Source organism: Equus asinus, chromosome 7 (assembly GCF_041296235.1).
Source record: "Equus asinus isolate D_3611 breed Donkey chromosome 7, EquAss-T2T_v2, whole genome shotgun sequence".
Taxonomy (NCBI): domain Eukaryota; kingdom Metazoa; phylum Chordata; class Mammalia; order Perissodactyla; family Equidae; genus Equus; species Equus asinus.
In genome coordinates this window covers 88,538,466-88,550,576 of record NC_091796.1, presented here as the reverse complement: position 1 = coordinate 88,550,576, position 12,111 = coordinate 88,538,466, and the positions used below count along the sequence as shown (strand labels likewise).

Here is a 12,111-nt window from a genome sequence, read left to right as displayed (position 1 = left end):
GTTCTTTTGGGTATATACCTAGAAGTGGAATTGCTAGATCATATGGTAACTCTATTTAAAATTTTTTTCCAGTAATTTTGTTGAGATCATAATGGTTTATAACAGTGTGTAAGTTTGGGTGTACATTATTGTTTATCAGTTTCTGAATAGACTTCATTGTGCTCACCACCAGTAGTCTAATTGTTGTCCGTCACTGTACACATGTGCCCCTTTACCCCTTTCACCCAGCCCCCAACTTCCTTCCCCTCTGGTAACCACTAATCTGTTCTCTTTATCCATGTATTTGTTATCTTCCACATATGAGTGAAATCATGCAGTATTTGTCTTTGTCTGGCTTAGTTTGCTTAACATCATACCCTCAAGGTCCATTCATGTTGTTGCAAATGGGACAATTTTGTCTTTTTTATGGCTGAGTAGTATTCCATTGTCTATGTATACCACATCTTTTTTTTCTCTCTTTACCCAGGTGTTTCTTTTTTTTTTAAAGATTGTCTCCTGAGCTAGCAACTGTTGCCAATCTTTTTGTTTTCTTCTTCTTCTTCTCCCCAAAGCCCCCCAGTACAAGTTGTAGATTCTAGTTGTGAGTGTCTCTGGCTGTATACCACATGTTCTTTGTCCATTCGTCCATAGAAGGGCACTTGGGTTACTTCCGTGTCTTGGCTATTGTGAATAGTGCTGCAATGAACATAGGGGTGCATAAATCTCTTTGGATCATTGATTTCAAGTTCTTTGGATAAATACCCAGTAGTGGGATAGCTAGATAACATGGTGTTTCTATTTTCAGTTTTTTGAGAAATCTCCATAGTGTTTTCCATAGTGACTGCACCGGTCTGCATTCCCACCAGCAGTGTATGAGGGTTCTCTTTTCTCCACATCCTCTCCAACATTTGTTGCTTTTTATCTTGGTAATTATGGCTGTTCTGACTTGTGTAAAGTGATATCTCGTTGTAGTTTTGATTTGCATTTCCCTAATAATTAGTGATGTTGAACATTGTTTCATGTGTCTGTTGGCCATCTGTATATCTTCTTTGGAAAAATGTCTGTTCATGCCATCTGCCTATTTTTTCATCAGGTTGTTTGTTTTTTTGTTGTTGAGTTGTATGAGTTCTTTATATATTTTGGAGATCAACCCCTTGTTGGATTAATGATTTGCAAATATTTTCTCCCAGTTGATGGGTTGTCTTTTCGTTTTGTTCATGGTTTCCTTTGCTTTGCAGAAGGCTTTTAGTCTGATGTAGTCCCATTTGTTAACTTTTTCTTTTGTTTTCCTTGCCTGAGTAGACATGGTACTTGAAAAGATGCTGCTAAGACCAATGTCAAATAATGTACTCTACCTATATTTTCTTCTAGTTGTTTTATGGTTTCAGGTCTTACATGCAAGTCTTTAATCCATTTTGAGTTAATTTTTGTGTATGGTGCAAGATATTTTTAATTTTTTAAGGAACCTCTGTACTGTTTTCCATAATAGCTGCACAATTTTACATTCCCACCAACAATGCACCAGGGTTCCAATTTCTCCACATTCTCTCCAACACTTGTTATTTCCTGTTTTTTGTTGATAGTAGACATCCTAATAAATTTTGAGTGATTTTTTATTATTTTTTGATATGTGTTGCTATTACTTTTTATATTCAGAGTGAACAATAAAGTTATTTCCATTTTGTAAAAATTGAACAAATTAACTTCTTATTTTTTAGTATTTATCCAATATTGTTTTATATTATAGCAAGTACTGTATTTATTTCTGATGCAGTATTAAATTGTTTGTTGAGATTTTAGGGTTGATTACTAGGACATGTTAGAAACTTGGTGCTTATGGGTATTTTAAGTTTTTAGTAAAGCACTATGAGTATCACAGCAAGTATCTTAATTGTTTTTAAGCATTGGCAGCCCAAGATTTATGAGTCTTAGTAAATACTAACTGCTGATTTTGATAGAATATTTTTGCCCAGCTTTTGTTGACTAATTAAACTTATGTTTAACAATGTCTTTTTAAAAAACAACTTGGTTTGAGGTATAACTTACCATAAAATTAATCTGCTTTAAGTATACAATTCAATGATTTTTAGTAAATGTACTGAGTTGTGCAACCATCATCATAATCCAGTTTTTTCCATTGCCCCAGTAAGATCCCTTGTGACCAGGACCTTTCCTGGCTCTACAGAATTGGTAGCAAAGATTTCTTATAACAGGGCTGTATTTACTGCTTCTCTTACATGAATACAAATATCTTCCATCCACTGTATTCTCCTGTACCAAATATACACAAATAGTCAAATAGTGTTTCATTTAGGGGACTATATAATGATATGCATGAAGTGTGTTTGAATTTGCACAACTTTTATCAAGGAAGATCTTGCATCAGAGGGAAAAATTCTTTCATGTTTATTTTAGAGCGTCCCAATTAAACATTTTTCAGTTTGACTTTAGTTTTTGATCTAAACTGGCTTATTTTTAGCAGATCACAGTAGGAAAGATTGACAAGCAAATGAAAAGCCCTTTTAATTATTTGCTGCACATAAACATCAAAACCTTCCTAGGCAGGTCTTGCTTATAGATAACAAAAATGAAAAAGAACTAAATACATAGAGCAGTTTACCATTAATAGAGTAATAAATGTGTTGTTGGCAAAATTGGTATTTTCCTTCTAACTCACCAGAGGGCACTCTTTTCTAGTTTATTACTTCTAAGTCTGATCTTTTGAATTATTATATTATACTTTGAAAAATTTAGGTCCTTTATTGGGATCCAGGTTTGGGTTATTTAGAGACTACCGGTTGTTTTCTTTTGTAATTTTCAGTCAGTTTTTTGTGATCTTTTTTATAATAGCGTCATTAAAAAGGGCTCTACAAAGTATACAAAATATGCAAAATAGTATATTTGGCATAAAACATCTCTTCAATTTAGCGTTTTTTGCCTAACAGCTCGGTAACATCACTATTTCCGTTTGTTTGTTCATGTTAAACAGGTTTCAGATCGGGTGGAGCGACGGCTTCAGGAAATAGAAAGAGAGATGCGCACGGAAAGAGAGCTGGTGGAAAGACGTCAGGATCAACTGGGACTTATTTCTTTGCAGCTACAGGAGGTTTGTGAAAAATACCTTCTCAGAGTGTAAATCTTGAGTTTGGGTAGTTATTTAGCCGTTGTTAAAATGGTTTAGTTGCTTAGTTGTTGCATGTGACAGTATAATTCAGTCCACATGAGCAGTATAGCATATTGGTTATAGTTCAGTGTGTGAAGGCAACCCTACCTGGTTCAAACCCAGAGTCTACTGCTTCCTGGCTGTGTGACCTTGGGCAAGTTCCTTAACTTCTCTAGGCCCATTTCCTCTGTGGAAAATGGAAATAATAGTTTTATCTGATCAGATTGGTGCAGGGATAAATGAGTTAATGTCAGTAGAGCACTTAACATAGTGTCTGGCACATGCTCAAAAAATGGTAACTGCAAGTATAATTATTCTGATTAATTTTCCTTGGTGTGAACTAGACCAGGGTTCAGCAAACCATGGCCAATGGGACAAATATGGCCCATTGCCTGTTTTTGTAAATAAAGTTTTATTGGAACACAGCCACTTCCATTCATTACAGTTTGTCTGTGGGTGCTTTTGTGACACAATGGCAGAGTTGAACAGTTGTGAAGGAGAGCAAATGGTCCACAAACCCAAGTGTAGACTGTCTAGTCCTTTATAGAAAAAGTTCGCCAACCTCTGGACTGGACTATTGTCAAATCAATTCAAATGGAGGTCACCTACCCTTTAGGTACCTTTTTATTTTGAAATTTCAGACTTACGAGGAAGGCCAAAAATTAGAACAAAGGATTTCTGTATAATCTTTACCTAGATTCCCCTAATATTCACATTTTACCAGACTTACTTTATCATTTTATATATATGTCCATAAATATATACATATCCATATATACGTATAGATAAAATTTTTTCAGCTAGTTGCTGACGTGATGTGAATACTTTTACATCTCAGTAAAATGGTGTGTACGTTCTCTTGTACAATCACAGGAAATTAACGTTGGATCAATACTATGATTTAGCTTGTGGGTTTTATTCAAATTTTGCCATTAACGTCTTTTCTGGTACAGGATATAATATGGGATCACATATGGCATTTGACCATCATTGCTTTAGACTCCTTTAATCTGTAACAGTTTCTCAGTCTTTCTTTGTCATTCATGACTTTGACAACTGTGTAGAGTACTGGCCAGTTATTTTGTAGAATGTCTTTCATTTTGGATGTGTTGATGTTTCCTTGTGACTAGATTCAGGTTATGGACTTTTGGCAGCAAACCCAGAGAACTGATGTTGTGTTCTTCCCAGGATATCATATCAGGAGGCATGTAATATTGATTTATCCCATTACTCGTAAAACTGAACATTTGGTTAAAGTGTTGCCTGCCAGGTTTCTCCACTGTAAAGTTACTATTATGCCTTTTTGTTGAGGAAGATTGGTCCTGAGGAAGATTGGTCCTGAGCGAACATCTGTGCCAATCTTCCTCTATTTTGTATGTGGGATGCTGCCACAGCATGGCTTGATGAGGGGTGTGTAGATCCACACCCAAGATCCAAACCCACAAACCCCGGGTTGCCAAAGTGGAGCGTGCAAACTTAACCACTATTCCACCTGCCAACCCCACTATTATGCCTTTTTAATTATTTATTTTATGGGGAAAAAACTTGAAAATAGCCTACTTCTCATCATGCTTTCACCCACATATTTTAGCACCTATTAATGATTCTTTCATGAAACAATTATTACTATAAATGATGTTAAATAGTGATTTTTTAAAAAGTCCATCATCCTTTCTACATTTATTACGTGGATTCCTACTGAAAGGAAGGGATTTGTCTTTTTCTCTATTCGTTTATTTATTCATTTATATTGTTGTAGATTTGTGAATTCTCATTTTATTACATTTGTTATGTTTTATTACTATCATTATAGAAAATTAATTTCTGAAATTCTCTTTAAATATTTCTTAGATCTGTATATAAAGTATAAAACATCAGCGATAACAAGAAAACCAAAAGATTAAAACCAAAAGGTATTTTTTCTTATACAAAATGGTTTTCTCTAAAAGTGATATTCTACAAATGCACTTATGTGTGCTTGAAGATCATTAACCTTTATAACAGACAGATTAAAACATTTTTTTCGAGTATTAGGAGACACTGCCAATTGAAAATTAGGAACAAAAGTTGCAACCCTGAAGTTATAATGAAAACTGATAGAAAAATCTGCTTTTGTTTTTTAAAATTCTATTTTCCTTCATTTCACAAAAGGAGGCCTACCCTTGTTAGTTGGTAATTCCTTTGAAGAGGATACTTTGTTGAATAATTAGATACAGCATGTGGGTAGCGTTTTTTTAAACCTTGATTTTTAGACATTTGTTCTCAAAGCAAATTGCGTCTGGTGAGCATAAGAATAGTACTGAAGAGACAATTGTTCTTTTTTGCAAGAGAAAATTAGAGAAATTTTCTGTTCTTATTTTCTTCTCTCTGCAGAATGCACAAAATTACAAAGAAAGAGGGAGAGGGAGATTGCTTCCCACCCCTGTTCTTGAGAAACCAGATCCTGAATATTTGCATTGTAATTGTCAATTTGACTAAAAGCTTGAGCTGTGATTTGGAATTCCATCTCTGACAATACAATAGAGGATCGCTATTGATAAGAAATGTTTAATTTCGTATTCTGTTGCTTTATTATAAGTGGTGACCTATACGCTTTTAAAAGGTGGTTTTGGATTAAACAGTGCACTGGAAACTGGAAAGGATTAATTTAGGCTGATTCTTACTCCCAAGTTAAGTGGCTTAGAGTGTTCTGGAAAGGGCATGTTTAAGGCGAGAAAACACTTTGCTTTCTTTTTCATATTAAAAAATATGGAAATACCTGTACTGTCTAATAGTAATAGATATATTTTGTTTCTGGCTATGGTGAGAAATTGAATCTATAGATGAGTAAGTGGGCCTAGACTTTTAGTCACTATGCTCTTCTGCCTTCCTAAAATGTATAATTCAATGTTAGTGAAAATTATGACATTTAGAAGTTGTTAAGAGACTAGGAGTATTCATTAAAAATTCCAGAATGTCAGAGATTTCTAGGTATAATGTCATATTACAGGGAGGCAATCTGTGCTTTTGTTTAAAACCTGCTTCATTTTAGTGATCTAATGAGGTCCATAGGTCCTTGGAGCTTTATTTCTTCCCGTTTAAAGAAAAACAGTATTAGTTATTGGAAATTGGTTGAGGGAAAGCTATTCTCCTTTTCTTGTTTACAGTTTTTAAGGAATTACTCACTGTTTTCTGTTGCTTCTTTTTTTTCCTCCTGGTCTAAGCACAAAGGCAGTGTATGCTCTGGAATCCACTTCCTTTTTTGAGCCTCAGCTAGATATGCTAATGATGTCACATAAATGTCAGATTTTCTTAGCTTGGGAAAGACCTTCACTGGCCTTCAGACCTCATATATCATATTTTAAACAACACTGTTTTGGTATTTTAGTAGAGGTCTCTTCTTTAGAGATGTTTTATATTAGTCATGCAATAATATTTTTTTCGTGTATCTTTTAAATTTTAAATGGTTCTAAATTACTCTGAAATTTTTATTAATCAAATTTAAATCTGGTTACGCCTATAACCATCAGTCTTTTCTCTTTGAATCGTTGTGCAAACAATAAAGTGTTTGTTTAATATTAGGGTACATTTACCATATACAAACTTCTTTTGATCAGACCCTTGATAGTATGCTAACTGATTAGTTAAATTTAGTGGAGTGGGGTAGGACTGGTGGGTGCTAGGATCGTGAAAGAGGTATTTAGACTGTAAGCCCAAGTCAAAACTCTTTTTTGCAGGTCCAAAATTCACATAAAATCCTACATAAAATTTCTAACTCTTATAACTCCTAGCTGTGACATCTTGGGAATTCCTGACTTGTTTTTCACTAGCTGTTTTCTTTCTTTGTTTTTTTATTGAGTCCATAATAGTTTACATCAATGTGAGACTTCAGTTGTACATTATTTCTTGACTGTCACCACATAAGTGCTCCCCTTCACCCCCAGTGCCCCTCCCCGGGCCCTCTTCCCCTGGTAACCACTGAACTGTTTTCTTTGTCCCAGTACTTGTTTATATTCCACATGTGAGTGAAATCATGTGGTGTTTGTCTTTCTCAGTCTGCCTTATTTCGCTTAGCATAATTCCCTCTAGGTCCTTCCATGTTATTGCAAATGGGATGAATTTGTCTTTTTTTCTGGCTGAGTAGTATTCCATTGTATATATATATACCACATCATCTTTATCCAATCATTGGTCGATGGGAATTTGGGTTGCTTCCATGTCTTGGCTATTGTGAATAGTGCTGCAATGAACATAAGGGTGCATATGTTACTCTGGATTTTTCGTTTCAAATTATTTGGGTAGATACCCAGTAGTGGGATAGCTGGGTTATATGGCAGGTCTATTTTTAGTTTTTTGAGGACTCTCCATACTGTTTTCCATAGTGGTTGCACCAGTTTGCATTCCCACCAGCAGTGTGTGAGGGTTCCCTTCTCTCCACACCCTCTCCAACATTTGTTATTTTTAGTCTTAGTGATTATAGCCATTTTAACAGGCATAAAGTGGTATCTCAGTGCAGTTTTGATTTGCATTTCCCTGATGATTAGTGATGTTGAACATCTTTTCATGTGTTTATTAGCCATCTGTGTATCTTCTTTGGAAAAATGTCTGTTCATCTCCTCTCCCCACTTTTTGATTGGGTTGTTTGCTTTTTAATTGTTCATTTGTGTGAGTTCCTTTTATATTATGGAGATTAACCCCTCGTCACATATATGATTTACAAATATTTTCTCCCAGTTGGTGGGTTGTCTCTTTGTTTTGATTCTAGTTTCTTTTGTGTTGCAGAAGCTCTTTAGTCTGATGAACTCCCACTTGTTTATTTTTTCTTTTGTTTCCCTTGTCTGAGAGGACATGGTATTTGAAAAGATCCTTTTTAGTTTGATGTCAAAGAGTGTACTGCCAATATTATCTTCCAGTTTTATAGTTTCAGGTTGTATCTTCAAGTCTTTGATCCATTTTGAGTTTATTTTTTGTGTATGCTGTGAGATAGTGGTCTGCCTTCATTCTTTTGCATGTGGCTGTCCAGTTTTCCCAATACCATTTATGGAAGAGACTATCTGTTTTTCATTGTTATGTTGTTGGCTCCGTTGCTGAAGATTAGCTGATCGTAGATATGTGGCTCTATTTCTGGGCTCTCCGTTCTGTTCCATTGATCTGTTTGCCTGTTTTTGTACCAGTACCATGCCGTTTTGGTCACTATGGCTTTGTAGTACATTTTGAAGTCGGGGATTGTGATACCTCCAGCTTTGTTCTTTTTTCTTAGGATTGCTGTAGCAATTCAGGGTCTTTGATTGCCCCATACGAATTTTAGTATTCTTTGCTCTATTTCTGTGAAGAATGTCATTGGGATTCTGATAGGGATTGCATTGAATCTGTAGATTGCTTTGGTATTATGGACATTTTAACTATGTTTATTCTTCCAATCCATGAACAAGGAATCTCTTTCCATCTCTTTAAGTCATTATCAATTTCTCTCAGTAATATCTTATAGTTTTCTTTGTACAAGTCCTTCACCTCCTTGGTTAAATTTATTCCTAGGTACTTTATATTTTTAGTTGCGATTGCAAATGGAATTATATTTTTGAGTTCTCTTTCTGTAAGTTTGTTATTGGAGTATAGAAAAGCAACTGATTTTTGTAGGTTGACTCTTTACCCTGCAACTTTACTGTAGTTGTTAATTATTTCTATTAGTTTTCCAATGGATTCTTTGGGGTTTTTTATATATATGAGATCATGTCATCTGCAAACAGTGAGATTTCACTTCTTCACTCCCTGTTTGGATTCCTTTTATTCCTTTCTCTTGCCAAATTGCTCTGGTCAAAACCTCCAGTACTATGTTCAATAAGAGTGGTGATAGTGGGCATCCTTGTCTCATTCCTATTCTCAGGGGGATGGTGTTCAGTTTTTACCCATTGAGTATTATGTTGGCTGTGGGTTTGTCATATATGGCCTTAATTATGTTGAGGTAATTTCCTTCTATCCCCATTTTTTTAAGAGTTTTTACCATAAATGACTGTTGGATCTTGTCAAATGCTTTCTCTGCATCTATTGAGATGATCATGTGTTTTTTTATTCCTCAATTTGTTGATGTGGTGTATCACATTGATTGATTTGCAGATGTTGAACCATCCCTGTCTCACTGGTATGAATCCCACTTGATCGTGATGGATGATCCCTTCGATGTATTGTTGAATTCGGGTTGCAAAATTTTGTTGAGAATTTTTGCATCTATGCTCATCGTGATATTGGCTTGTAGTTCTCCTTTTTTGGGCTGTCCTTGTCAGGCTTTGGTATCAGAGTGATGGTGGCCTCTTAGAATGTGTTAGAAAGTATTCCATCCTCCCTAATTTTTTGGAATAGCTTGAAAAGGATAGGTATTAAATCCTCTCTGAAAGTTTGGTAGAATTCCCCAGTAAAGCCATCTAGTCCTGGGGTTTTATTCTTTGGGATGCTTTTGATTGCTGTTTCAATCTCTTTCCTTGTGATTGGTCTGTTCAGATTGTTTCTTCTTGGCTCAGCTTCGGGAGGTTCTAAGAGTCTAAGAATTTATCCATTTCCTCTAGGTTATCCATTTTGTTGGCATATAGTTTTTCATAGTATTCTCTTATACTCTGTTGTATTTCTGTGGAGTCTGTTGTTATTTCTCCTCTTTCATTTCTGATTTTGTTTATTTGAGCTTTCTCTCTTTTTTTCTTTGTCAGTCTGGCTAGGGGTTTGTCACTTTTATCTATCTTCTCAAAGAACCAGCTCTTTGTTTCATTGATCCTTTCTACTGCCTTTTTTGTTTCAATAGCATTTATTTCTGCTCTGGTTTTTGTTCTTTCTCTCCTTCTGGTGATTTTGGGCTTTGTTCTTCTTTTTCTAATTCGGTTAGGTGTAATTTGAGATTGCTTATTTGGGATTTTTCTTGTTTGTTAAGGTGTGCCTGTATTGCGATAAATTTACCCCTTAATACAGCTTTTGCTGCATCTCATATGAGTTGGTATGGCATATTATCATTTTCATTTGTCTCCAGATATTTTTTGATTTCTTCTTTAATTTCTTCAATGATCCATTGCTTGTTCAATAGCATAGTGGTTAGTCTCCACATCTTTGTCCCTTTCTCAGATTTTTTCTTGTAATTAATTTCTAACTTTATAGCATTATGATCAGAGAGGATGCTTCTCATTATTTCAATTTTTTAAAATTTATAGAGGCGTGCCTTGTTTCCCAACATATGGTCTATCCTTGAGAATGTTCTCTGTGCACTTGAGAAGAATGTGTATTCTGCTGTTTTTGGATGAAGTGTTCTATATATGTCTATTAAGTCCAACTGTTTTAGCTTTTCGTTTAATTCCACTGTTGCCTTGGTTTTCTGTCTGGATGATCTGTCCAATGATGTGAGCAGGGTGTTGAGGTCCCCTACCATTATTGTGTTATTTTTAATATCTTCTTTTAGGTTTGTTAATAGTTGCTTTATGAACTTTGATGCTGCTGTGTTGGGTGCATAGATATTTATAAACGTTATTTCTTTTTGGAGGAGTGTCCCTTTAATCATTATATACTGCCTCTCTTTGTCTCTCTTTACTTGCCTTATCTTGAAGTCTGCTTTTTCTGATATAAGTATTGCGACACCTACTTTCTTTTGTTTGCTATTAGATTGGAGTATTGTCTTCCACCCCTTCACTCTGAGCCTGTATTTGTCATTGGAGCTGAGATATGTTTCCTGGAGGCAACAAATTGTTGGATCTTGTTCTTTAATCCATCTTGCCACTCTGTGTCTTTTTATTGGAGAGTTCAATCTGGTTACATTGAGGGTGATTATTGATGTATGAAGGCTTAATGCTGTCATTGTATCACTTGTTTTCCAGTTCCTGCATTTCCTTTGTTTCTCGTCCTGTGTGTTTTGGTCTACCCATTGAATTATGCAGTTTTTTGTGCTGTGTTTCTTTGTTTTCTTCTTATTTATTTTTTGTGTCTCTGTTCTGCTTTTTAGTTTAGTGGCTACCCTGAAGTTTGTATTCAGAATCTTGTACATAACATAGGCCATTTTCTGATGGCCTCTTATTTCCTTAGTCTCAACTGATCCAGTCCCTTTCCTCTTCCCCTCCTAAGTTGTTATTCTCATATCTTATTCCAACTTGTGTTGTGAGTTTGTGGTTAAAGTGACAAGATTGTCTTTGTTTTTGGTATTTTCCTTCCCTTTAGCCTAATGCTATAGTTTAATATTTGCTATCCTATTCTGAGTGTGTCTACCTGTTTGTCTCCTTACTCTTTGTTTTGTGACCCCTTTCTCCCTTTTTTTCTTTTTTCAGGTATGAGGGCCTTCTTGAGAATTTCTTATAGGGGAGGTCTCATGGCTACAAAGTCTTGGAAAGATTTAATTTCTCCCTCAGAGCTGAAGGATATTTTTGCTGGATAGAGTATTCTTGGCAGAAGATTTTTATCTTTTAAAGTTTTGAGTATGTCATTCTATTCTCTCCTAGCTTGTAAGGTTTCTGCAGATAAATCTGTTGAAAGTCTGATAGGAGTTCCTTTGTAGGTTATTTTCTTCTGCCTTGCTGCCCTGAGTATTCTTTCTTTGTTGTTCATTTTTGACAGTTTTACTACTGTATGCCTTGCAGTAGCTCTTTTTACATTGACAAATCTAGGAGTCTGAAAGTTTCCTCGACACATATTTCCCTCTCATTCCCTAGATTTGGGAAGTTCCCTGCTATTATTTCTTTGAGCATGCATTCTGCTCCATTCTCCTTCTCTTCACCTTCTTGGATACCTATAATTCTTATGTTGCATTCCTCATTGAGTCAGATATTTCTCAGAGACTTTCTTCATTTCTTTTTAGTCTCAGTTCTCTCTTCTCTGTCTGGAGCAATTCAACATGTCTCTCTTCTATTATGCTGATTCACTCCTCTGTGGTGTTCACACAAGCATTCAGTGAATCCGTATTTTGTTTTGTCTCTTCCATTGTGTCTTTCATCTCTATTTCTGATTGAGTCTTCTTTATAGTTTCAGTC

The 12,111-nt window shown here is 35.4% G+C and overlaps 1 protein-coding gene across 4 annotated transcripts in view; it reads left to right on the top strand.

Annotated features, from left to right (window-relative positions):
• CEP128 (centrosomal protein 128) overlaps positions 1 to 12,111 on the top strand; it is a 382,281-nt gene that overhangs the window by 52,839 nt on the left and 317,331 nt on the right. For all 4 annotated transcript variants that reach the window (XM_014846721.3, XM_070514145.1, XM_070514144.1 and 1 more), the window contains one exon: positions 2,969 to 3,085. In XM_014846721.3, coding sequence (XP_014702207.3) covers positions 2,969 to 3,085 — 117 coding nt within the window. The remainder of the gene's footprint in view (positions 1 to 2,968; positions 3,086 to 12,111) is intronic.